The 25,631-nt window shown below is 44.0% G+C and overlaps 2 protein-coding genes across 7 annotated transcripts in view; both read right to left on the bottom strand.

The window, feature by feature from the left end:
* Anapc4 (anaphase promoting complex subunit 4) overlaps positions 1 to 966 on the bottom strand; it is a 30,501-nt gene extending 29,535 nt beyond the window's left edge. The window contains exon 1 of the mRNA XM_006976087.4: positions 620 to 966. Coding sequence (XP_006976149.1) covers positions 620 to 748 — 129 coding nt within the window. The 5' untranslated portion in view covers positions 749 to 966. The remainder of the gene's footprint in view (positions 1 to 619) is intronic.
* Positions 967 to 8,829: 7,863 nt separating this feature from the next.
* The window catches only part of Zcchc4 (zinc finger CCHC-type containing 4), a 43,033-nt gene continuing 26,231 nt past the window's right edge, over positions 8,830 to 25,631 (bottom strand). For 5 of the 6 annotated variants that reach the window (XM_006976088.4, XM_076546295.1, XM_076546296.1 and 2 more), the window contains 5 exons: positions 17,507 to 17,628; positions 17,192 to 17,267; positions 14,805 to 14,856; positions 14,015 to 14,159; positions 8,830 to 9,688 (listed from right to left, as the gene is read on the bottom strand). In XM_006976088.4, coding sequence (XP_006976150.1) covers positions 9,619 to 9,688; positions 14,015 to 14,159; positions 14,805 to 14,856; positions 17,192 to 17,267; positions 17,507 to 17,628 — 465 coding nt within the window. In that variant the 3' untranslated portion in view covers positions 8,830 to 9,618. The remainder of the gene's footprint in view (positions 9,689 to 14,014; positions 14,160 to 14,804; positions 14,857 to 17,191; positions 17,268 to 17,506; positions 17,629 to 25,631) is intronic. The other variant, XM_042285995.2, reaches the window with a different exon arrangement.

The following is a 25,631-nucleotide window of genomic DNA, read 5'->3' as shown; positions in this document are numbered from 1 at the left end:
AGGTGTAGGTGAAGCTTTCCATTCAAGATGGCTGTCAGGTAAATAAATAGTGATTCTCAACAGAAAGTGGGGCGTGCTTTGGTTATACTCGGTAATGCACGTTCACATTTCTAATGTTAGAAATGCGAATTGACAATGTTCATACCCATTCTGTCAGGAATCCTGTGAGGCATCAGCCTTTAAACTTAACGATCTTTTAAATAGTTAGCTAGATGTAACCAAGATGTAGAAACCCAGAATACAAGGATTTAAATCATCAAACATCCTCCGTAGCAATTTCACACACACATTTCCAGTTGGACTTGACGACAGCTCCTCTTCCTTCTCCTGCTAACCTGCGTCAACTCTGGGTGGAGTCTGTGGGTCTGCTCAGAGGTTGCATCCCTGGCCAAATCAATCCACGGAGACCTGGGTGTGCAGAACTTTTGAGGGCATTTGTTCTTGCCACACAGGGAAAGGAAACATAAACCACGTTTGGCAGACACGGTCCTTCACACTTCCACTTAACGCCAACTGCCACGGTGAGCTGTAGGGGGCAGGGTAGACAGCGGATGCGCCATGTCTGCAAAAGGGGAAACTGAGGCTCGAGGCATGACGGACTCCTTGCCGGCTCACTTACCTCGCCTGTCGTGTTGGCCAAAGCAATGAGGTCCCGCTTGGGTGACCAGACCAGGAAAACAATCTCCTGGGGCAGTTGCTTCTCTCCCACCACCCGGAAGGATGGGAAACAGGTCGGAAAGCGCAGCATGGGGACTGCCCTGCAACAACGTTCAGGTGAAGGCCGCCGGAGCACCCGGCCACTGGTCTTGGTGCAGAGCCCCGCCTGCAAGCGATACCTGCCAGAGTCACCAACTCGGCCTACGCCTCGCCAGCGGCCTTCCCCGCCCTCTCCCTCCGCCCTCCGCGCTCAGAGGAAGCTTCCGGCGCCGACGCCAGGACGTCCTCGCGAGAGGAAGTGAGTGGCTCGGGGGCGGGGCGCCGGCGGGGCGGGGCGGGGCGAGCGAGTTCCACAGACCAAGTTGGCCCTGGCTAGAGCTGGGATGGGCGGGGCTAGAGCAGGGATGGGCGTGGCTAGAGATGCCGAGGAGCGTGGCTAGGGCGCGGCTAGGGCGTGGCTAGGGCGGGGCGAGCTCTGAGGTTCGCCGGGTCCGCTACTTCTGCTAACCCGGTACCTAGCAAGCACCGAGAGCAACTCTCAGGGCATACGTGCAGATCTAAGGGAACCCTTCCGGGTCTTTTCCGTGTGCTCGGAAATTCTCTGCTGTGGAGGAAGGGATTGTCACAGGTTTATGCTCTGATAAATACTCCCGATCCACATACTCCTGGAACCTCCTTTGACACCCTCTTGATAGTTTTCAGCCCTGGCTGCACAACAGAATCGGAGAGGGAAAACAAAACAAAACAAAAACCGAACAAAGAAACAGACAGACAAAAAAATCTCCCTATCAGACAGCATTTTAGCAAATTAAAAGAGAGTTAACCATTTTTTTTAAAGCACTAAATGATTCCAATTTACAGCCAAATGTTAAAGCGCATACACCCTTCATGACACGGGACAAATAATAGTTTGATTTCTCACACTACTTAAATGGGCACTTCACAACTTGTAGCAAATCCACCACAGTTAAGAGGAACCAGGGTATGGGGCTGGAGAGATGCCTCAGCGGTTAAGAGCGCTGACTGCTCTCCCAGAGGACCAGGGTTCAATTCTCAGCACTCACATGGCGGCTCACGACTGTCTGTAATTCCAATTCCAGGGATCTGACACTCTTGCATAGACATACATGCAGACAAAACACCAATGCACATGAAATAAAATAAATAAATATTTTTTAAAAAGATGAACCAGGATTTATTCTACAGCTATCTATGCAGGCATTATGTGAGTGAATGTGGACTGACACTGCCCAGGCAACCTCAATAGTCAGTATGTTGATTACAACTGCTCTGAGGAGCAGTTTTAAGTATAAAGCCCATTCTGCAAGATGGGAGAGCACCCTTCTTAGCAGAGTGAGTCTACATTTTATCATCTGTAGTGCTTTTTTTACACTGTCTCCCCTACTACTTCACTTGCTGTTCTTGGAAAGAAATTCAGAGCTAACTCATGTGATTCCAGTTTGAAGTTCTAGTAAGAGCTCTAGAACCATGGTATTTGCATTTATAAGAAGTATTTGCATTTATAGGAAACATGCACCCCACTTGTCAATGTGATTGTTGTTACATATGAAACATAAACAGCACACTGCATAATAAGCAACATGGTAATTATTAAAATGACACATTTACTCTTGAACACATGGGCACAAGAGACCACTTCCTAAATATAACACCAGCAGCATAGACACTGAGCACAACAATTAATAAATGGGACCTCTTGAAACTGAGAAGCTTTTGTAGGGCAAAAGACACGGTCAATAAGACAAAAAGACAACCTACAGAATGGGAAAAGACCTTCACCAACCCCACATCTGACAGAAGATTGATCTCCAAAGTATATAAAGAACTCAAGAAACTAGACATCAAAATACTGAACAATCCAATTAAAAAATGGGCTAAAGAGCTAAACAGAATTCTCAAAAGAAGAATTACAAATGGCCGAAAGACATTTAAAGAAATGCTCAACATCCTTAATCAGCAGAGAAATGCAAATCAAAACGACCCTGAGATACCACCTTACACCTGTCAGAATGGCTATGATCAAAAACACTAATAACAGTCAATGTTGGAGAGGATGCAGAGCAAGGGGAACACTCCTCCACTGTTGGTGGGAATGCAAACTTGTACAACCACTGTGGAAATCAGTATGGCGGTTTCTCAGAAAATTGGGAATCGATCTACCTCAAGAACCAGCCATCCCACTCTTGGGCATATACCCAAGGAATGCTCAATCATACCACAAAGATACATGCTCAGCTATGTTCATAGCAGCACTATTCGTAATAGCCAGAACCTGGAAACAACCTAGATGCCCATCAACTGAAGAATGGATTAAGAAAATGTGGTACATATACACAATGGAATACTACTCAGCAGAGAAAAACAATGACAGCATGAAATTTGCAGGCAAATGGATGGAACTAGAAAAAATCATCCTGAGTGAGGTAACCCAGACTCAAAAAGACAAACATGGAATGTATTCACTCATAAGTGGATTCTAGATATAAAGCAAAGAACAATCAGACTGCAACCCACAGATCCAGGGAGGCTATATAGCAGGGGGACCCTAGGATGACTGTGGCTTATACTGGGCAAGCCTCAGTGAAACATTTCACAATTAGGATAAGAATTTATACTGTATCAAGCTGATAATAGAAAAATAAATTTAAAAAAGTGAAAAAAATGACACATTTATTTACCCTAAGGAAGTTCCAGATTTGATAAGAAAATGTCAACAGAGGGTTGCTAAAGTTGTGAAAAATGCAAACCAAATATCCAACCATAGGACATTTTTTTAGATACGGTAAACCCATCCTGAAGAATTCCATTTTTATAGACATCGATTCTCCTATTTCTGAAAAGGTACAGATCACTAAACATTTACAAATATGTTTTTGGGGGAGGGGTAGCTTTAGCATGTTTCATATTTCTAATTATAAAAGAATCTAACTGAAATATTAAGGGAGTTATAACTGGCTTTCTTGAGATTGTAGTTTGAGAGATACTTTTAACTTCTGTCTTCACCTGGGGCACGCGGTTCCTGATAAGTGACTCGGCAGTAGTGTTTCCTTTTGCCCTCAATAAGCATGTAGGATGTTTGTGCAGCCTTATCAACCCCATTTGCAGATAAAGAAACAGGCTCATCTCTGCAGGCTGTTTCTTTTTGCCTCCAAATGGGGAGGGGGGGGTGTCTCATCATGTTACTCAGGCAGTCTTCGAACTCCCAATCCAGCCTTGGTTTCCCAGAGTGGCTGGAATTGCCGGCATGCAAATCCATGTCCAGCTACAGGCTTAGTTCCTCAGAATGCACATCTAACATTAGAGCTCTGCTAGTTTACAGGATAACAAGAAAGTGCAAACTAAGAGTCCTGGAACTTTCTAAGGGGCTAAAAGCCACCTCCCAGAGTTCTGAGATCTTCTCAATCACTCTGGTGCTATTTTCCTCAATCTTGCTGAGTTAACATTTATACTGAAAATGCCTGAAATCAAACAGCAGTGACCTTATCTACACTTTATTGCAATGACCTTCTTAGCTAACCCTCAAGTAATTTAACCCGTGTCTTAATGCTCCAATTAAAATTACATCAAATAAGTGAAATTGGATCTTTCCTTTGCATTTGGCAGAAGTGTTCCTCACCCATGCAGCTCCAGGTGTGTTAGCCTCTTGTGGAACATGGCTAAGGATCTGAGGCAGGAAGTGTTCTATCACATGGCATTTCCATTCACTACGTTGGTCTTTATGTGTACTGACAAGCAGGAAAACGTATTATTTCTGTATGCCAGCTTCTCGTGACTGGAGGTCGTATGTGATGCAGGTAGGAATCTCTGGTCAAACTCAAGGAGGCAAGAGACTTCTGCCTTCAGTTTCTAGTTCATACAGAGCTAGCGAGTACATCAAGTTATTCTAACACATGGAAGGATTAAATTACCTGAAGTATATATCTTAAAAATTATTTTTAAAAGTGCATATTCACACACTCAGAGAGAGAGAGAGAGAGAGAGAGAGAGAGAGAGAGAGAGAGAGAGAGAGAGATGTGCTGCCACTCTCTAGCTCCATAGGAGAGGACAGAGAACATGGTAAGGGGGGGCAGCAAATCAGGACCCTTCGTAGGCTGTTTGTCATATTTGATTTTTCTACATTACATTTTTGGTTTTGCTCTTTTAGTCCCAAAGTACAGCGGTTGGTATTGTTATGAAGTTCAAGGCCTCAGTGCCCTCCCGGCACAGCCGCCACTAGGCCATTACAAACAGCCCTTGTGTGGACTCCACATCCCTCCTGGGGTTGCCGTCTGAGCCCCTTTTCTCTTTCTCACTCTTTCGAAGAAGACAAAAGCAAACCCCATGCCCATCTCACTTCTGTCTGCCATCTCAACGCCTCTAAAACAAGGTTCTCCTGACCAAATTCTCCTGGGTACCTACAAGGTACATGAGACAAGAGAGCAGACAAAATGGGCACTGATGTTGGAAGCCTAAATCTTCCAGAGAGAGAAATAAAATCTGCAAACAGAGTCTAGGTGAAGTCTAAGCACATCTGGTGTGGTACAGAGATGCAGAGAGGCATTGCTTAGTACCCGGGGCTCAAGGAAGACTTTACCAAAGACAACGGCTTAGAGTCAGCCCTGACAATCCCATAAGACAATTCAAGCAGGAAAGGCGGTAGGGGGTATAAAGTGACTCTGGATTTCAATAACTCCTATTAATAAAAGCATCAGAATTCCTTTTTAAGCTTTACTCTTTCGTGTGAGTATAACTGTGAATATGAGTGTGGAGGTCCAGAAAGCAACTGGAATGGGTTGGTTCTCTCCTTCCACCATTTGGGCTCCAACTATCAAACTCAGGCTAGGCTGTGCCAATGTTTTGTTTGTACTCTAACAAAGCTTGCCTGAAGATCAGAGCGCAGAGCCAGCCACTAGTTAACCCTAGAGGCCAGGCAGTGGTGGCACACACCTTTAATCCCAGCACTCGGGAGGTGGAGACAGGAATATAAGGCAGGTGGAGACAGGATCTCTTCCTTTCGGGCTGAGGATCCAGAAGTAAGAAGTCTGTCTAGTGACTGGTTCCTTTACTGGTCTTTCAGCATTTACCCCAATATCTGGCTCTGAGTTTTTATTATTAAAACCAATTAGGATTCGTGCTACACTAGGCAGCAAGCATCATTATCTCCTAAACCATCTCACCGACTCTAGCATATTTTGTAATATAAGAATGAAATTTACCTGTATTATTGTGCTGGTTAGTCTTTTTGTCAACTGGCCACAAGCTAGGGTCACCTTGGAAGAGGTTAAGCCCAGTTGAGAAAATGCCTCCATAAGATTGGCCTGTTTGGAAGTCTGTGGAGCATTTTCTTGGTTGATGATGAACGTGGGAGAGCCCAGCCTATGGTGGGCAGAGCCACCTCTGGGCAGGCGATCCTAGGCTTTCTAAGAAAGCAAACGGAGCCAGCTAGCCGCGGAGAGCAAGCCAGTAAGCAGTGTTCCTCCATGGCCTCTGCTTCAGTCCCTGTCTTCAAGTTCCTGCTTGAGTTTCTGCCCTGACATGATCAGCGATGAACTGTGACCTGGGACATACAAGCCCTTTGCTCCCCAAGTTGTTTTTGGTCATGGTCTTTATCACAGCAATCGAAAGCAAATTAGGTTGTTACTCCTTTAAAATTCCCCCCTTTGGAATTAGAGATTTTCTGCGGCTCTCTAAAGCATGTGCTTTAATTCAGATACTCCAATTTCTAGGAAGAACAACTGACCCCATTCTCAATTCACATCCTACTTCCCAGGGTCACAAATGATTAGTTTATTCTGAGAACACCAGTTATGTCCCTGAAATTAATATTCACTGAATGTTAAGAACAGATTCACTAAACCATTTACTTTTAATTTTCTAAGACAGTAACTATCTTTTTAAATTTTATGTGTCTCTGTGTGTGCGTGTGTGTATGCGTTCTCTCTCATACAGGGCTCTTTGCAGGAGCCAGAAAAGAATGTTGTGCCCCCTGGACCTGGCGTTGCAGGCGGTTGTGAACTGCCCGATGTGGTGCTGGGAACTGAGCTCAGGTCGACTAGATGAACATCAAATGCTCTTAAGTACTGAACGATCACTTGAGCCCTGAAAGTAACTTTGTAAAGCCTATTTTCATTTTTGCAGTTCTGGGAGTTAAGCCCAGGCATTACTCATACCAGGCAAGCGCTCTACTACTTACTAAGCTGGATCCCTACCCCTTATTTTATTGCTTTTATCCTGAGGCAGGGTCTGGCTAGGTTGCCCAAGTTGATCTTCAGCTTCTGATCTTAACCTCTCAAAGCTGGGATTACAGGCATGTGTCACCGTGCCACAGAGTTTTAAAAGATACATTACTCTTGACTGTAACTAAGGCTCAGGTTCCCTAATTCTAAGATGTAATTTGTCTACATTTCAATATTTCCAAAATCAGAAAATCTAAAAACTAGTCAGTATAATTCATGAAGCACTGTTCCTTTCCCCCAGGGAAAGCTATGGTAAGATCAATGTTGAATTCTTTATATGGAGGGGACTAGGCCTAAACACAGGTTCCAGCAATCTTCCCACCTTAGCCTCTAGAATAGCCAGACTGGAGGTATATTCCACAGCACCTAGCTGAATGATGGAATTTATAACGGACATTATCTTAAAATTGAGGAATATGGAGATAAAAATGAACCCTGGCCATCAGGAACCAACTCTGCAGTGGTCACGGTCCCTCGGGTGTCTAAGTTTGGGAGACTCCTATAGATCGGGCCACGGTGTGGTAGACACAGTGAAGTCTGGCCATGTCCCAACCAGAATGGAAACAGAGAGGTGAACTCAGTGACCTCCAGTTCATGTCAGTGTCCTCCCGCCATCCCAGCCATCGGTGTAACAAACGACGGGGTGGAACTGGGGATGAAGTTCAGGGATACAACACTGCCCAGCACACACACACACACACACACACACACACACACACACACACACACACATCTTTGTTGTTGTTGTTGTATGCATACATGTATACACATGGATGTGGGGAATGTGTGCCACAGCTATGTGTGGAAGTCAGTTCTCACCCTCCACTGTGTTTTGAATCAGGGTCTCTCTTATTTCTGCTACTGCACTGGTACCATAGGCTAGCTCCCCAGAGCGTCTGGCCATGTCTGGCTCTGCCTCCCATGGAGTACTGGGTTATACATCCGGTTTTCTCCATGGTTCCAGGGACGGAACTCAGATCGGCAGGCTTGCATCCCAAGCACTTTCAACCACGGAACCATCGACTTGTCTGTCTTCTGATGTCACCTGATGTTTACCACTATCATTCTGATCTGCCCCATGCTTAAACATCTCACAGAACACTTCCAACAGTCCTGGCTTACGGGGAGTAGGTAAGTACCCACAGGGCTCCAGCTAACACCAAGCCAAGAGGCTTCACTATGAACTCCAGTGCAGCTGTTTGGAATCAAGAGAAAAGTCATTATGCAAATCAAGTCATTTACAACTATTCAGTCTTAAAGAGATAAAGCCAGGTAGGTACCTGGCAGAGACATGGAGCAACGAACTGCTTGTTCTAGGAGATGGAACCGCTCTCTTCAGTGCTAGGCAACTGGGCCATCTGGCTCTGTGGTCACACAGCTCACTGACTGCAGAAAACAGAGAGCTGGGCACGTGCGTCTTGTTTAGTCACAAACCAAATCTGACATAAACGAGATGCTCCCAGAGCCATACTGAAGACACAGAGGCTTACAGAGAGGGGTCTGACCAAGGCCATACAGCCAGGAAGTGTTCCTCAACCAGGAGTGAGGGGTTATTCACTATCCTGCCTTCTGCTACCAACTCCTCTCACGAAGAGGTAAACTCAGCACAGGCTGGGACGCCGAAATGACGGGCAATCACAGCCCTCAACATCCATCCAACATCCGAGGGACTGCATACCATCAGAAGACAACTGCAGCAGAGAGAGGCGTAAAGGCATGAGCCACCGAGCCTGGTGACATCAGTCAGTCCCCGAACCCACATGGTGGACAGAACAGACCCTCAGCAGTTATCATCTGACCTGCACATGAGTGCTGAGGCATACATACACAGGTCCACACGGGCACACATACACGATACCAGTCTGTGAATGTAAATAATAATAATAATAATAATAATAATAATAATGATAATAATAATAATGACAACTGGGAAAAGTACTGAAAAAATAAAGATTTATTAATAAAACCACAATTACACTCTTCTTATCTTTACAATGCTTTAGTAACAATTTACCCCATCATCTTCAGATCCAATCTTGAAGTAATTATGCTTGAAGTAATCATACTTCTTGTTGAAAGAACCTTTTGACATTGCAACACGACGTGACCTACAAAGTTCCCACTCAAGGACTGTGTCACTGAGTTATGAAAAAAGTCACGCAGTCTCATAATGTTTAAAAGTGTTTATGATTCTGTGTTGGGCCACATTCATAGCTTTCCTGGGGCACACGTGGCCCATGGACCGTGGGCTGGATGTGCCTTAATGTATGGCATGGTCAGTTAACAAAAGTAGTTTCGTATATAAATTAAAACAAAAGTCTGACTATAGATGTTCATCTGCATTAATACCTGGTAGTTACATATAAACATATGCTGTATGACCATTTTTCAGACAAAAGAGGCCAAAACAAAGACTGGTGGGATTTAAAGAGTGGAAAAAACAGGCAGACAGAGCCAGGGAACCTGCTGAGGGCAGAAAGCTCCCGGGTCTGCAGAGGCAGCTGAAGGGACTCGAAGCCAGCAAATGCCACCTGCCTATTATGGAGCTCGGGAAGGTGCACACCTTGGAAAGCAGCTGGATTTAAGTCCAGTGCGGCACTTGGAGAAAATGGCATCAAAGGTTGGACCATAAATCTTCCTTATTCTCCAGTCACTGGACATTTAAGAGCAAGGATATTGATGGGCCTTTCCCTTCTCTTCTTTCTTCTTGGAGCAGATGTGTGATTCATGGATTGTCCTTTAGTGGCTTCGTTTTTATCTTATTACTTTTTCTTTGCTTCTGCCTTCTGACAGCCCTGAAAAGCAAGGTGCTAAATTATTTTATGGAATGAGCACAGTGAATTATGTAATTATGCTGAAGTTTAATTAACTAGCTAACCAAATAGGGAACTAGAAGACATGAAAGAATTTACTGTGTGGTAAGCATAAATCCTTGGTGTCCTAACCATGACGACAAGGAAATAGACAGAGGCCTGATCAAGCAGAATGTTTCCGAAGACGTTTCTTTAAAAGATGGTTACTACAGATTTAGAACAAGCTATTCAGGACAGCCAGGCCACAGAAGTGAGCAGCCACACCAACGGGCTTGTCTCTTCGCTACATTTATATTGCTCCACTCAGCACTTCCATTTCCAAATCCCCGAATTACATTTTTTTTTTTTAAGAAAGGGATTAATACATGCGGCAGTCAGCAGGGGCTGAAAAATGAAACATCACAACAGGAAAAGAAAAACGGACCACACTCAAGAGGGCCCATTCCTAATGCTCCAAAGCTAACCTTCCTCTCCCTCACAGGTGTAAACGTGCCAGAGAGCACCTCAAAGGATGCCCGGCTTCTGTGTCCCAAGCTTCTGGAAAACGAGCCTCTAAATGACCAGCTGGAACTGCCCCTCCACAACACGAACAGAACTGAGATACAGACAGCCTGTGATGGCAAAATTACTGACCGTTGATCCACTCCTCCATGCTGGCAGAATCATACCATTCCCTGTGGAGGATGGGGCTGGCACTCACAGCACTGGGCATTACCTGGGAAGGGCCTGACTACCTAGCAGCATCAGTTTTTGAGAGTCAGGAGCCAGGACTCTCACAAGCCATAACAAGCTAGGCCCTTCTTGGTTGTTCCAGAACAAAGCCTGGGTAAAAGGCTTCATGAACAGCAGACTATGCCTGAATTGGTCAAACCTGGTCCTCACTTCTTGTTCCCTCAGTATAGTATGTATCAGGTGCAGGGAATGTAAAAATGAGTGGGCATAGTCTTGAAATTCAATGAACTAGGAAACTGAGCAAGGTAGATCTCTCCCTTTCCCGTAATTTTTTTAGGTGAAAAACTTGAAGCCCTGAAGTCCTAGAATCATCCAAGGAGAAAGTGGCAAGGCCAGCCTGACTCCAGAATCTGTTTTCCTACTCACCTGACAGAGACGACTCAACCAGTAAAACGCCAACCCCAAAGGATCCCTGACAAACCTCAGCTATGAGCAGTTGCACTTGGCCACTCAGCAGAGCTGTGCTTGATGTACATCTTCAATAGTTTGTGCTATGGGCTGAGAACACCCACCAGCGCCCCCCCAAAAATCCTCACTTTTTATTGTTTCTTTGCATGGTATATAAACTTCTTCTTTCAACCAGTCATTTTCTTAAGATAGGATAATTTCCTGATAAGTAAAGACTTAGCAAATTTAATGAAGTCAAGTATAATCTCTAATAGAAAAGTCAATGAAGCCATGTGTCTCTATTCAAATTTTAAATTTCTCTTTGGTTCATCTACTCATAAGCAAGATTAAAAATGAACCAGATTTCACCAGGGAATAAGCAGAAGGAAAATAATTTAAAAGCATTCACTTGCAATGTAAATAAACAAAACTTTCAAGAGCTAACTATGTGAACGCTGGTGAACTGGCTAAGTAAAATTAATCATTTTAGTTTGCCTTAAAATTATACTGACCTAGCATTTGTCCTCTAATCTACAGGATTTCTGTAACTGACAGAAGGAGCTTTCACCACAAGAGGGAGCCAGCACCATTTCAGTTCACATCCACAGGAAAATTTAACCATAGAAAACCAAAATACAAAAGACAAATGTAAAATGCTTAGGACTGAAAGATATTGCATGCCATGGTATGCTCAAATGTATATTGAAACAATTGCTATTTATAAAGAAAGAGCATTTTGCCAGGGCTGGAGATGTGGCTCAGTGGTTAAGAGGATTTGATGCTTTTGCAGAGAGCCCAGGTTTGATTCCCAGCACCCAGGCAGCAGCTATAGACCATCTGTGACTCTAGTTCCAGGATAATTTCCGGCTTCTGCAGACACCAGGCAGGCACGGTGCACACACATATATGCAGGCAAAACACTCATACATATAAAATAAAAAGTATCTGTCAATTTCATTACGTGGGTTTTGGGAAGGTAGCAACAGAGTCTATGAGAGTTCTCTGACTGAAGAAAACAATACTACCTAAGGATCACCAGGTACATTGCACCACAAAGGATTTACCCTTTCAATGTTACTAAACACTCCAACAAACAGACTAACTTTAAAAAAACAAAACAAAACAAAACAAAACCAGGCAGGGTCTTACTATGTAGCCCTGGCTGACCTAGAGATCTGCCTGCTACTGCTTCCCCGGTGCTGGGATTCAAGGTATGCACCACCACGCCAGCCAGGCTAGACTAGTAGTAGAGAGCCTATCATCCATGAGTGAATGCCACCTGGGTATGGTAGCACAGGCCTGTAAGCCCAGCACTTGGGGAACTCAAGTTCCAGGCCAGCCTGGACCATACAACAAAACTGTCTCGAAACCAAAATGCACACCAGTTTTCATATACATTAATTCACAGAATTAAAGGCTGAGCATGTTAACTCCTGAGTGTACTCAAAACTACACTGTAAATGATGCAACCACCCTAGATCAACAGGAAGACAGATGGGTTTAGTTGATTATTCAAGGCTTCTAAGAGGAAAAAAAAATCACAAAATCCCCCATTTAATTAATTTTTAAAAATTATTCTTCTACCTTGAACTACTCAGTAGAAATAATCACAAAGTAAGTTTATGAAAAGACATTCTAAATAGGAAGCATAGTTCAACAGGCTGGACCTGAATGGAAAAAAAAGTCCTTCTGGCTATAAACAAATGAATAGACAGAAATAACTATAATTAATCATAGTAACTGAAACTTGAAATACTTCTCAAATTTCCTGACTTATCACAAATAATATCATAGGGCAAAATGTTACCATAATCTCAATTTTCACATAATGTTCAATTTAGCTACTTAGACATCTGCAGGTAGCGTGTGACACTAAGGTTCTATTTTGTTTTCTAATTTAAATCACTGAAACAAGAAGACACGATCCCTATCACCAATTTTAATCTTTAAAACAGGTGCATTCAGGGGCTAGAGAGATGGCTCAGTAGTTTAGAGCCATGGGCTGCTCTTCCAGAGGACCCCAGTTCAGTTCCCAGCGCCCACATGGTAGCACACAGCAGCCTGGATCTCCAGCTCCAGGGGATCTGACGCTCTCTCTGGCCTCGTCAGGCACCAGGCACTCATGTGATACAACATACATGCAGGCAAATCACCCAAACACAGTTAAAATAAAACTATATCTTGGGCGGGGGGGCACTCATCTGCATTAACTCAGCTGATATATCTAGCGGTAGTTTTTCTAGACATGCTATAATTATTGGAATAATTTTTGTTTTGTTTTGTTTTTGTTTTTTGAGACAGGGTTTCTCTGTTTAACAGCTCTGGCTATCCTGGAACTCATTCTGTAGACCAGGCTGGCCTCAAACTCACAAAGATCCACCTGCTCTACCTCTGCCTCCTGAGTGCTGGGATTAAAGGCATGCGCCACCACCACCCAGCAACTGGAATAATTTTACTCTGAGTTATCAATGCCAAATGTTAATGGGAGATGTGAAAACAATCATGGGGAAAAAAATAACATTTTATATATTTAAGTAAAAAGCATGTGTAAATGTTCTTAAGAGCTGACAGAATTTTCAGATCTAACTATTACTAACATAAATAATGTTTATATCAAATAATGTAAGCTAAGTTTGTTTGCTTAGCTCATTTTAATTTGGCTAAAGAGATCAAGCTGTAGTGTTTGAATCCCACATAAACTGGTAACTTCTGTTTTAACACGATACATTCAGCCCTTTTCTGCTTTGGAATTCACACTTTTCTGCTACGGAATGGCGTGCTCCATTGCATCCAAAGTGCCTTCACTAACTCCTCCTGCCACCAGGTAGGTGTCTGCCCCCATCTTCCCATACAGCCCGACCTGAGTATCATTTCCTTCCATGAAGTCTGAACTTTCACCCTAGAATTACAATTTCGTCTGAAGCATGGGAGATGTGAAGTTAGCCACTTCCTCCTGGGGTTTTGGCATCTTGTGTCTAACCTGTCAAGCCTGAGCTCTTTGAAGCATGTTCTTTACTTGCCTAAGTGTGTCCCCCCCCCCTGCAATCCACGTAAATAACACATAACGGTGAGAGGAATGATTTAGCACTCCCGAATCCTCTGAAAGCTTTGCACTTTTGTAGATTGCTCCTAGAAAGCTTGACACCAGCAATCTTCCTTTTTTCTAGAAAGTAAAAGAATTCAACTAACTTGTTAGCTCTCTTGAAGGTGCCAATGTTGGGACAATTGCTGCGTTTGTGATCCAATGCACCACAAATAAAGCAGCCATCTCTAGGGCCCGCACAGGAATGGTCTGGGAGTGTACAGCGGTTACAGGTGCTACAATGGATCCAGGCTGTAAAAGAAAAACAAGTGTCAGGAGAGGTTCATTTAACAGGATTTTTCATTTCATTAACCTGAGGAAGGTTATATGAATAATGTTTACTTCAAATATTGTGGCTGGATGGGCTTAGCTCATTTTACTTTGGCTAAAGAGATCAAGGCGAAGTGTTTGAATCCCACATAAACCAGCAGCTTCTGTTATAATGCGTACACATTCAACCCTTGCCCAACACATCATGACCTGACAGCCACTGCCACAACAGAGGCTGGCTGAGAGGCACAGTGCCCAGCTGAAGTAATGGAGCCAAATGCCACACTAACATAGGCTAGCAGTCAGCTCTCCCTATGACAGACATATGCGTAGGTAATTATAAAAGTCAGTATCGGGCCGGGCGGCGGCGGCACACACCTGTAATCCCAGCACTCGGGAGGCAGAGCCAGGAGGATCTCTGTGAGTTCGAGGCCAGCCTGGTCTACAGAGCAAGATCCAGGACAGGCACCAAAACTACACAGAGAAACCCTGTCTCAAAGAAAACCAAAAAAAAAAAAAAAAAAGTCAATATCGGTCTCTACATTATTTTCCTTTTATGAATATAATAAAAATCTTATTCACGTGAACAGAACTGGAAACTGTTTTCCCAGGATCTCAAACACTTACAAGGCTTCACACACTTTTTGCAGAGAAAGCAATGGCTCCATTTCCTCCCATCCTACAAAAACAAATTTTAAAATGTTCAATTTGTTATAAAAGCCAAGTTCCACAATTAAAAATTAAAATGTCTTATTAAAATATGTGTAAATTATTCATTCCTTATTTCTCCCTTTCCTGGGCTTCACAATTAAATACTTTGATTTTAATTTATGCATTTCTCCACTTAACTCAAATGCCTCCTTGATGGGCCTCAATTTCCTTAACTATGAAACCAGATTTATCCAAATGATCTTGAAAATCCACTCTGCTTCAAGCCATCCAATCTTCACAAAGAAGGACGCAAATGAAAATTTCAAGAGAATTAATGATTCCATAATTTTATGTTCTCTCTACTACATAGCCCCTAATGAAATTCATATTTGAGAGCTTCATGTAATTTAGAGAGATAGATTACAGGTTACTACTTGAGTAACTTTTTTAAATGTGAAGTAAAACATACCTAGACAAGTACATTCAACATAGACATGCACTTTACTAGTGTTAAAGCAACTGTGTGAAGGATTGGGGCCTCTTGAGGCCCTAGAAACCCGGCCGGGCCTCTCACCACAGCACGCCTCCTTCCCACCGGGTAGTACCTGTCCTGATTTTTGTGAGCATCATTTCCCTATTCTTGTTCATTTTTACCACCCATGTGCATATTTCTAAATATGTTTTCCCCCTCGATTTTAAACTTTATACAACCTGACCATAAGACAGACCACTTCTAAACTAGTTGAAAATAGTTATATGAACCTAAACTTTTCTTTGGAAAATCATTTGTGCTTTTTAGGAACGCTAAACTCCAAAGGTTCTTTCTGACTAGACTTAGTAAAAATGAACAAGTAGCTGAAAGGTCATCCTACCTCCCTAAAAAAATCTTCATTATTGTTCAAAGTTGGAGGCAAGCAAGATGTCCTCCACTAGGTGAATGGTTACAAACTGTGATACTCCCAGACAACGGGAAGTCATTAACAAGAACGAACCTTTTGCCATGGAAAGACAGACAGGAGCTTTAAATGGCCACTTCAAGTGAGAAGCCAGTCTGAAAAGCAGTTACACATGCTGTGTGACTCCAATACAATGACCTTCCGGAAAAGGTAGCACTATAGAGACAGTGAGATCCGTGAGCAAGCAGTGCGGAGATGTTCAGGGGACACAGTGAGGCCACTCTGTTTGACCCTACGGTGGCAGAAGCAGGTCATCCCAGTCATCCCAGTCAAGGAACACACAGCACCCAAAGTGAACCTCACAGGAAAACGTGGACTTGGGGGTTAAGAGTAAGTGAGTTCATCAACTGTTCCCAGGGTACACTCCAGCCCAGATCCTGATGAAAGAAGGCTGTGTACGGGAACGGGGGTAGGAAGTATACACGAATCTCAGCACCTTCTGCTTCATGTGCAGCAAATCTAAAACGCTTTCAAAAGCAAAGGCTCTTGAGAACAACACAGGAGCTAAACCCACAAACAGGAGACCCACAAACAGGAGATGGGTCGTCTCTTGTTCTGCAGCAGCTGTAAAAGAGCAGAGAGTGACCACCCCTATCTCTCGGGGGCTACTTAGAGGACTAAATGTGTGAACCCATGCAAAGCTCTTACCAACAAGCCTAGCACATAAAAAGTGCACAGTACATGTTACTAATCATTACTTCATCAGAACAGCAATGGTATCTAATGGTCCAATGCCTGATTTGAAACATCATAATTTTACCCTTAACAGACATATAAATTCAGCACTTAGTGCCTTATTTGAAACACTCTTGGTAAGTACCATATGAAAATGATTGAAATAGCTATTTACAATGATGAAAGAAATTAAGTACTTTTAAAAGCCTGTTTTCGGGTTGGAGAGATGGCTCAGTAGCAAAGACATTAATCACCAAGCCCTGAATTTGATTCACAGGACTCACCTGGTAGAAGGAGAGACCCACATCCTGGAAGTAGTCCTCTGACCTCCACATGAATGCTGTGCACACATGTGCCTACACATATGCACCTTCCACACTCGAGATTTTTTTAAGCTTATTAAATTTATAATCAGAAATAAGGTACTACTATATTAAGATTTAGAAGGTGATAATACATATAAATTCAAGCATTAACAAAACCTATTTTTTTGTTTTGTTTTTGTTTTTTCAGACAGGGTTTCTCTGTATAACAACTTTGCTATCCTGGAACTCACTCTGTATACCAGGCTGGCCTTGAACTCACAGAGATCCACCTGCCTCTGCTTCCCAAGTGCTGGGATCAAAGGCATGTGCTACCACTGCCAGGCAACAAAACATTTTAAGAGAAATAAAACTATCAACTAACATAACCAACATTTAAATAAAAATGTATTACATAAGAGGACCATACCTTGGATGTGCAAGAATTACAATGCATACAGTGCTGATTCTCAAGAGAAACATATCTCTGACAGAGGGAGCAAAATCTAGAGACAGAAACAGAGAAATGAGTTGCATGTATTCATTTGAGATTCACAGAACAGACAAAAGCAAACAAGGTACTTGCTTCAAAAATTGGAGGTAATCAGAATTCAATTCAATGTGAAATTATGAACCAAATCTAAGAGCAATACAAGAACCACCTGATTCAATACTGAAAGCATTTTACTGTCCGGTACACATAACTGCATTTTCAGATGGCCCGTGAAGCTCAGAGGGGTCTCACCTGTACCCTTCTTCTGTAGGGAGGATGATTTTGTTGGGGGGAATGTTGGTGAAAATCCTCACAGGAGATTGTTTGCGACCTGTCTTTCCATGTTTGTAAAGTGTGTGATTATCATAATCTACCTAGAAAGTAAAGAGAAAATTCACTCAAATGAGTCAACGTTCTCTAAGCTCCTTTAACCAATAGACAAACAACTTGATGCTAAGATACAGGCTGAAGCAAGTAGTGAACAGGAAACTCCTAAGAGCAAGACCACTCACAGCCAACCTCGAGATGCCTCCACAGCAGGGGCATCTCATCACAACAAGGGTAAGGGGTTATGACACATTCATGTTGGTGGATCATGGGAATGACTCGAACTTGACCTAAAAGGCTTCCTAAGAAAGTCTGTTTTGTAATTAGCTTTATTTCTGATGCTAAAAACAAGGTCTTTGGAGATGTGTGTGGGTGTCACTGAGATGGTCCACTTCCTTGGGAAGACATTTGTCATTCACCAAGTCAAGTGCATCCTCAGTCTGGCCTTCCACTCGCCATCTGTCCTCTCACTTTCTGATGGAACAGAGGTCAGGGGTCAGACAACGGCTGTCACTTCCTTGTTAGATGACCTTAAACAACCTTGTGGATGTTTTTAAACTGTAAAAGGAGGTCACAGATCCTGACCTGAAGAGTTGCTCTGAGGGTCAACACTTAGTCCAGAGTCTGGCACAAGGCGGAAGATGTCGAGGAAGAGAGAAGGGAGTCCACCTGTGCTTCGGCGCCCCACAAACACTGACCTCCCCCCAGCACCCGTACTTGTCATTTCAGCTGAGTGTCCAACAGAGAGGCCCACAGCATTGTTTACTCAGGTCTAAATTCCCTGTCCTCCTTCAGCCTGCTACTCACACACATTCTCAGTTTGACTTTGGGTCTGTTGTGAACCCATTTGGCTACTAAATCTGTTTTTCTTCAGCTCAGTAATACTCAGTGTTTGCGCAACACCAACATTACCCAGGTCCTGTTACAAATGCAAATGTTTACTCAATCCAGCACCTACTATATCAGAGGCTTTGGGAGTGGGGCCCAGCAGTTGGTTTTAGCAAGACTTCTGCACACACTCAAGTTTGAGGAGCACTGCTTTAGGTCATCCCCAAGGAGACCATGAGATGGTCAGGATCTCAGGACAGGTGGATCCCAGCTCCCACATGAGGTGCAATGAACTGTTTTAATTAGAAACAAGGATACACGTAGGAAGCTGGAACAGACCAGGTTTGCAAGCTAACTTTTAATAAGCAAAGCACAAACATGGAAGGAAATCATGACAGGGAGACAGGAGTTTTTTTTAAATCATTTTAAAAATGTATCCCTAGATTATTCATACATGTATACAATGTATCTTGATCATATGATATCCTACCCAAAGAGAAACTCCCTTTTCCATTCCCCCTGACCCCACCCCAATGCTTCCTCCTCTTACTTTCATGTCCTTTAAACACACACACACACACACACACACACACACACACGCACGCACGCACGCACGCACGCACGCACGCACGCATACACACACACACACACACACATGCATGCAGGCACGCACGCACACACACATACACACACACACACACACACACACAGAGAGAGAGAGAGAGAGAGAGAGAGAGAGAGAGAGAGAGAGAGAGAGAGAGAGAGAGAGAGAGAGAGACCAATCAGAACTATCTGCATGTGCATACATGAGGTCATCACTCAGCATGGACAACCTACCAGCAACTACACCCTAGAAGAAAAATGACTCCCGGTCTTCCAGCAGCCATGGGTTGTCAACAGCTCCTAGCTAGGGATAGATCCTCACAAGCCACCCTCCCATCCACGGCAGGATGCTGACAGATCTGGTACAGTTCATCATAACTACTGTGGGCTCATGAATGCTTTGGGCACGTCATGGCCAGACAAACGGCCCTTCACAGCACTCCTCCCCATCCCCAGACTCCTACATTCTTTTCCCTCCTTCTTCCGTGATGTTTCCTGAGACTGGTTAAGGATGCCGATATTCATGTCCCACTTCAGGGGTTCAGGGGGAGTAAGAGAGGGAAAGCGCAGGAGTGGTTATGACCTGAATACATCATATGAGAGTCTCAAAAGAATACATTTAAAAAATTACATGTAAAGTTCCAGTTAGAGCACAGCCTAGGAGGTCCCACAGATCTGTGTCTTGCTTCAACAACGTTTGGATGGAACAGAGCTGGGGACTCCCTCTTTCTTAGCTTCTAGCAACCTTTTAGTCTCTCTAGTTGCTTTGGCTCCTAGGACCAGCCAGCACCATCTCTTTGTGGTTAGCTCCATGTTTCGGATCAGCCATGACCTCCTAGATTCATCAGAATTACCCCACCAAAGTGCAAGCTGCCGTAAACTGCCTGGTCAACTTGTACCTGCGGGTCTCCTACACCTACCTCTCTCTGGGCTATTTTGATCGGGATGATGTGGCTCTGGAGGGTGTTGGCCACTTCTTCCCAAACTGGCCAAGGAGAAGCATGAGGGCACCTCCTCAAGTTGCAGAACAATCACGGAGGTGCACTTTTCCAGGCTGTGCAGCAGTCATCTCAAGATGAGTGGGGTAAAACCCAGGAGGCCATGGAAGCTGCCTTGGCCCTGGAGAAGAACCTGTGCCAGGCCCCCTGGGGTCTTCATTTCCTGGGTTCCGCCCACACAGACCCTCACCTTGTAACTTGTTGGAAAACCACTTCCTGGGAGGAGATGAGAAGATGGGCAAGCACCTGACCAACCTCTGTAGGACTGGCTGGGCCACAGCCAGCACAGACTGGCATGCCACAGCCATGTCTGGGCAGGTATTTCTTTGAGCAGCTCCCTGTCAAGCATGACTAGGAGACCTCCCCTTCCAAGTGGGCTCTCTCCTCTGCGCAGCACCAGCCAGACTCAGGACCTCCACCTGAACCTTTCAAGCCAGTAGGCAGCTTGTAACCACCCTGTACCCCTCCCCACCCCCCAGCCAAGTCTTGAACCAAGTAAAAATAAAGCTTTTTGAAATATTAAAAAAAAAAAAAAAAGAGGTTGGAGAGACGCCTCAGAGGTTAAGAGTACTGGTTGCTCTTTCCAGAGGTCCTGAGTTCAGTTCCCAGCAACGACACTGGTAGCTCACAACTGTCTGTAATGGGATCTGATGCCCTCTCCTGCATGCAGATAGAGTACTTATATACATAAAAATAAATAAATCTTTAAAAAAATTAGCAAAAGACAAAACAAATTCCATTTGGGGCAGAATACCCAATGGTACTTATTCTCCACACTTCAACCAAACTGTTAGGGGTCAGGCTTCTGAAGGTAGACTGCTTGCCTCTCCGCAGCTCTGGTTTAACTCAGGGTTACCACATTTAGAAGGAAATGCACTCCCTGAGGCTCACTAACAAGCTTCAGCAGTGAGCAAACGCTAAGAAGATGAGATGAGGGGAGGCAAGGAGCATGTGGGAAGCCCCCGCCCCCAGGGCTTCTGACTGGCTGCCAGCGGGGCCGTCCTCAGTCATGCTGACTGTGGTCCATGTAGGCTGCTTGGAGGCCTCTGCATATGCACAGCATCCCCATAAGCGAGGACTGAGTTAGCTCCCATTTGCAGCCCTGCATTCAGTCCCCACATTTTAAGAAAGACACTGATAAAACCGGCTCATTTCTACTGAAAATAATAGCAATGAATAGGATTTATAGTTTAACAAATTGGGGGTGTTTGCTCAGAAAAGACTGGGAAGAACTGACAGCTAGTTCATAACTGAAGGGGTATCATATGGAATAGAAATTAGACTTATCCTTTATTGCCTCGGAGAATAGAACCAGGAGCAATGGTTAGAAGTTAATGGGGAGCATATTTTATCTCAATATGAGAAAATTCTCTAACGATTAGAGCTATTAAATAAATTGAGTTGCCTTGTAAGGCTGTAGGACTCTGCGCCCCGAAAGCATTGGAGTGAAGCTCGATGAGTGCTTGTCATGAATTTAGCAGAGACGATTATTACATTGGGAAGTCAGCCCAGGTTACCTCTACGTTTCTTTCCAACTTTCAAAATCCTATGAATATATGTTACCTATTAGAGGCAAGACACAAGAATAGATTTTACTTAAAACATCAACCTAAAATAGTAGTTTAAGTAGTTTTCTTTTAAGGGGATTTAAATTTATAATGTTTCCCCAGTGCACTCCTTTGTGGGCCTGAATATATGTGGTACCTTATTAAATTCAACAAAAGATACCCTGCATGCAAACTTACGAGTGTCATAAGGAAAACCATTCTTCCCCAGAGAATCTTGTGAAAACTTTCAAATGCTGGAGAGTTAGAGTGTGGGAAGACTTCTACTGAGTGGGATGTTCTGTGCACTACAACAGCAGATGGAGGGGGGCAGTTGCTTTATGGTTTCCCAAGGAGCTAGAGAATGCATGTGTCAGGAAGGTGGCTGATTGCTCGATTTTGCATAACCTAATTGAGATTATTATTATTTTTAAATGCGGGTTTGTTGTGCTAATTAACTATAAACATATGGTATGTAAAACGCATGCTGCTAGAGTAAATTAATGTACCTCTAACATACATCCATATTTCATAGCTTCATCCACACAAATAAACCTCCCGTGGAAGTGCTGTAAAGCAAACACAATTTTGCAAATTGCCTATCGCTAGTGCCTGAGCTGATCCACCATGTTCCCATCATTATCCCTGACATCTCACTCACAATGATGATGAGAGGCATTTTCAAACAGAAAATTTCTCCCACAGAACTGATTAATGTGATGAAGTACTGTATAGAAATGAGGGAAAGCACAAAATCTCTGCAATTCCCAACTTTTAATTTGAGCCATACGCAAATGTCTTCGGCTACACGAGACAGAAAGTAGTGAGATGGAACACTGAGGTGTTAGAGCACTAATCCTGTACCGACTATGCTCCAGGAGGGATGCCAGGCCACACTAGCATTTGCACAACTCCTCGAGGACTGTGCTCTGTGTAGTTTCACTAAGGTCTCAAGACCATGCCTCAGCTCCACCAACCGGCTCCCATCACCGCAGTCAGTCCTGTAGTCATAACCTCCCAGCCTTCGAACCCCGATTTCAAATTCCCACACAGACCTCATCCTCCTTCTTATTTAATACCTACTAAGTCTTTATTATACACAGGGTTTCAAGAATTTGGTTGCCACCACCCCCCTTTTTTTCTTTTCTTTTTTTTTCAAGACAGGGTTTCACTCTGTAGCCCCAGGCTGGCCTTGAACTCACAGAGATCCACCCGCCTCTGCCTCCCGAGTGCTGGGATTAAAGGCATGCCCAAGTTGACACCTTTTAATATTCAATAATTTCTCAAAATTCCTATCAAATATCTTTTCTACTGTAAAGATAAGCTGGAAAAGGTTTCCTACACAGGCTGATTATAAAAAGGAGAGCTCTGACAAAGCAAACAGCTCTACTTTCAACATGTAAGATGTGCTCCATGATAAGAAATGACGAGACACGAGAGAACATTCCAGGAGGGTTGAGATGTGGAAGCATCTCACCGGGATGTGATAACCACATGACCACTGCCACTCCCTGACCCAGCTCCTAGCCCTTCACCTGTGACAGACATCACTAATCGATCCTGTTAGTTCACCACGTGAGCCTGGCTTTCTCTGAACAAATCTAAGGAGTCACTACTGAAGGATTCTCAGGCTCAGCGCTGTGAGGGAGGCCTGTCTGCCATCTGTCTGCTCTTCCAGGCACTGGCTTTACAGGTGAGGCAAACAGGGATCGGGAAAGAGCAGCTGATCATCCCAGGTCACATCACTCCATGGGCAGTGCTGGGACTCAGAGTTGTAGCTCTAGATCAGAATTCCCCTTCTTCCTAATCGGCCTTAATGAAGCTGCAGTTAGGTTTCTCGGTTTCTGAGAACTACTTTATCATTGAAGTCCACATGATTTATGTTTCATGAAGGTTTGCAGCATTTGGACCGGCCACTTATCTGAAAAGCATCCTCCCTATCCCTAAAAAGAGATTCAGTGATTCTGTTTTGTTTAACTTTTTGACTATGTTGTGGCTTGGAGTCTTATTGTGGCTTTGGTGGTGATTGGGGCAGGGGTTGGAGCTATGTGAGAAGATCTGTAATGGAAGACAGGAGACGTGCAGTTTCCCTTTTATTTAGATTTGTCTGCAGTACTGGGGATCGAACCTGGGGCCTCAGGCATGTTATGTTTTGGTGTACAGATCTGATTCTCATTGTTCTTCTCAGCAGTTGGCTTTTGTTTTATGGAAAACATTGCTTTGCATGTTTGCAAAATTATTTTTTAAGACTTTTTTTTTTAGACTTATTTATTATGTATACAGTGTTCTGCCTGCATGTATGTCTGCAGGTCAGAAGAGGGCACCATGTGGTTGCTGGGAATTGAACCCAGGTCCTCTGCAAGAGCAGTCAGTGCTCTTAACCTCTGAGCCATCTCTCCAGCCCCTGAACATTTTTTTCAGTAACACAGTGAATTGTACAATTATTTCCAGGAAGCTTAGGCTGTCCACTATTCCCCAAGCCCTTTCCTAACGACACAGGCAGGCTAAGGAGGTGACGTATAAATGGCAGTCTGCACTGACATCCTTTGCCTACCCTGTTGAAGAGCTGCCTCCTTTTTTTATTTTTAATTTAATAATTTTATTTTACAATATAATTCAATTCTACATATCAGCCACGGATTCCCTTGTTCTCCACTCTCCCGCCCCCCTCCCCTTCCCCCCTGCCCACCCCCCTTTCTAATCTCCTCCAGGGCAAAGACTCCCCTGAGGACTGAGATCGACCTGATATACTCAGTCCAGGCAGGTCCAGTCCCCTCCTCCCAGGCTGAACCAAGCGACCCTGCATAAGCCCCAGGTTCCAAACGAGCTGCCTCCTTTTGCCCCATCACCATTTCAAATCCTGCCATTTCTGTGTATACAGATGCAACCCCCTTCCAGGAGACCTGTGCTATCCAATCGTAAGTTCTCAGACGTACAAAACGAAAAGAAGGCTGACTACCCGAAGGATGACCATGCTGACAACGGCAGCCTGCACTCTAAGTGTAGAGACTGGCCACACCCTCTCATACATTACTTCAGGAGACATACCTGTTATCGTAGCTATTAGCAGTACTAATGCTCTCACCATCAACATCTTCACTGAACAGAGAGGCTAAGCAGCTGAGCCAAGACTCAGGCCCAGATCGTCTCAACGCTAGAGTCTGTGCTCTTTCCATTCAATCATTTGAAATAGACGGGACACCTACTGTGTGCCAACCATCACACCAGGGCACCACTTCCTCTGAAGGCAGCAGCAGGTGCCACTGAGACTGGAACCAGCTCAGTTATAGTTTAAGTCAGCTGAATCTGCACTGCAAATGCCAATTCCAGAAGCAGCCCTCCCTCAAACAAGGAACAAAACCTGCAAGCTTGAAAAGGAGGGCACACAGCTGTGGAGGGAATCGTGATGGAGGCTGTATTTTACCTAGAAGTCAAGGCTGAAATGGCTTACACTACCCACTTTTGGAAAGGACCCTGTTAATATGGCTCAACAGCCACAGACATGCCCATCACACCTGAGAAACTAGTCAGTTTTCCAAATCTATACTGGGGAAGCTATGGGAAAACTCTATGCATTAGAAACGCTTACAGCAGTTTCATTTATAGAACTTAAAGAGAGAAGGAACATAAGGGAGAAGGAAACGACAGCTCAGCCGGTTAGGAAGTGACTAGAAATTATTCAAGTCTACGTAGCCACCTTTAAAAGCACGAACTTCTAAGAACAGAGAAGCAGTCCTCAAAGTCTTTTCCAACGGGCAGGAACGTCCACTTCTTAGCACTCACAACCAAGAAAAGGAGGTGAAAAATAACCCGGTGCCACTGCTGTCTGCGGCAGCCCCATGCTCTGGGTAACTATCGTCCCTTCCACGTCATCGCCACGATGGCAGATGCTCTGAGAGGAGGCAGACGAGAGCGAGTGCCGTCTTGCACCAGCTGGTAAAGACGTTTACAATTTAATAGCTGAAAAGCTTTAGTCAGTCCATTATTCAGAAACTCAAGAGGAAAAATGCCTTTGCAAAAAAGAAGAAGCAGTACTAACTTGGTGACCACACCAAGTAATGGTGACAAGGTTACTTT

Source organism: Peromyscus maniculatus, chromosome 10 (assembly GCF_049852395.1).
Source record: "Peromyscus maniculatus bairdii isolate BWxNUB_F1_BW_parent chromosome 10, HU_Pman_BW_mat_3.1, whole genome shotgun sequence".
Taxonomy (NCBI): domain Eukaryota; kingdom Metazoa; phylum Chordata; class Mammalia; order Rodentia; family Cricetidae; genus Peromyscus; species Peromyscus maniculatus.
This window is presented reverse-complemented; position numbering and strand designations above follow the sequence as displayed.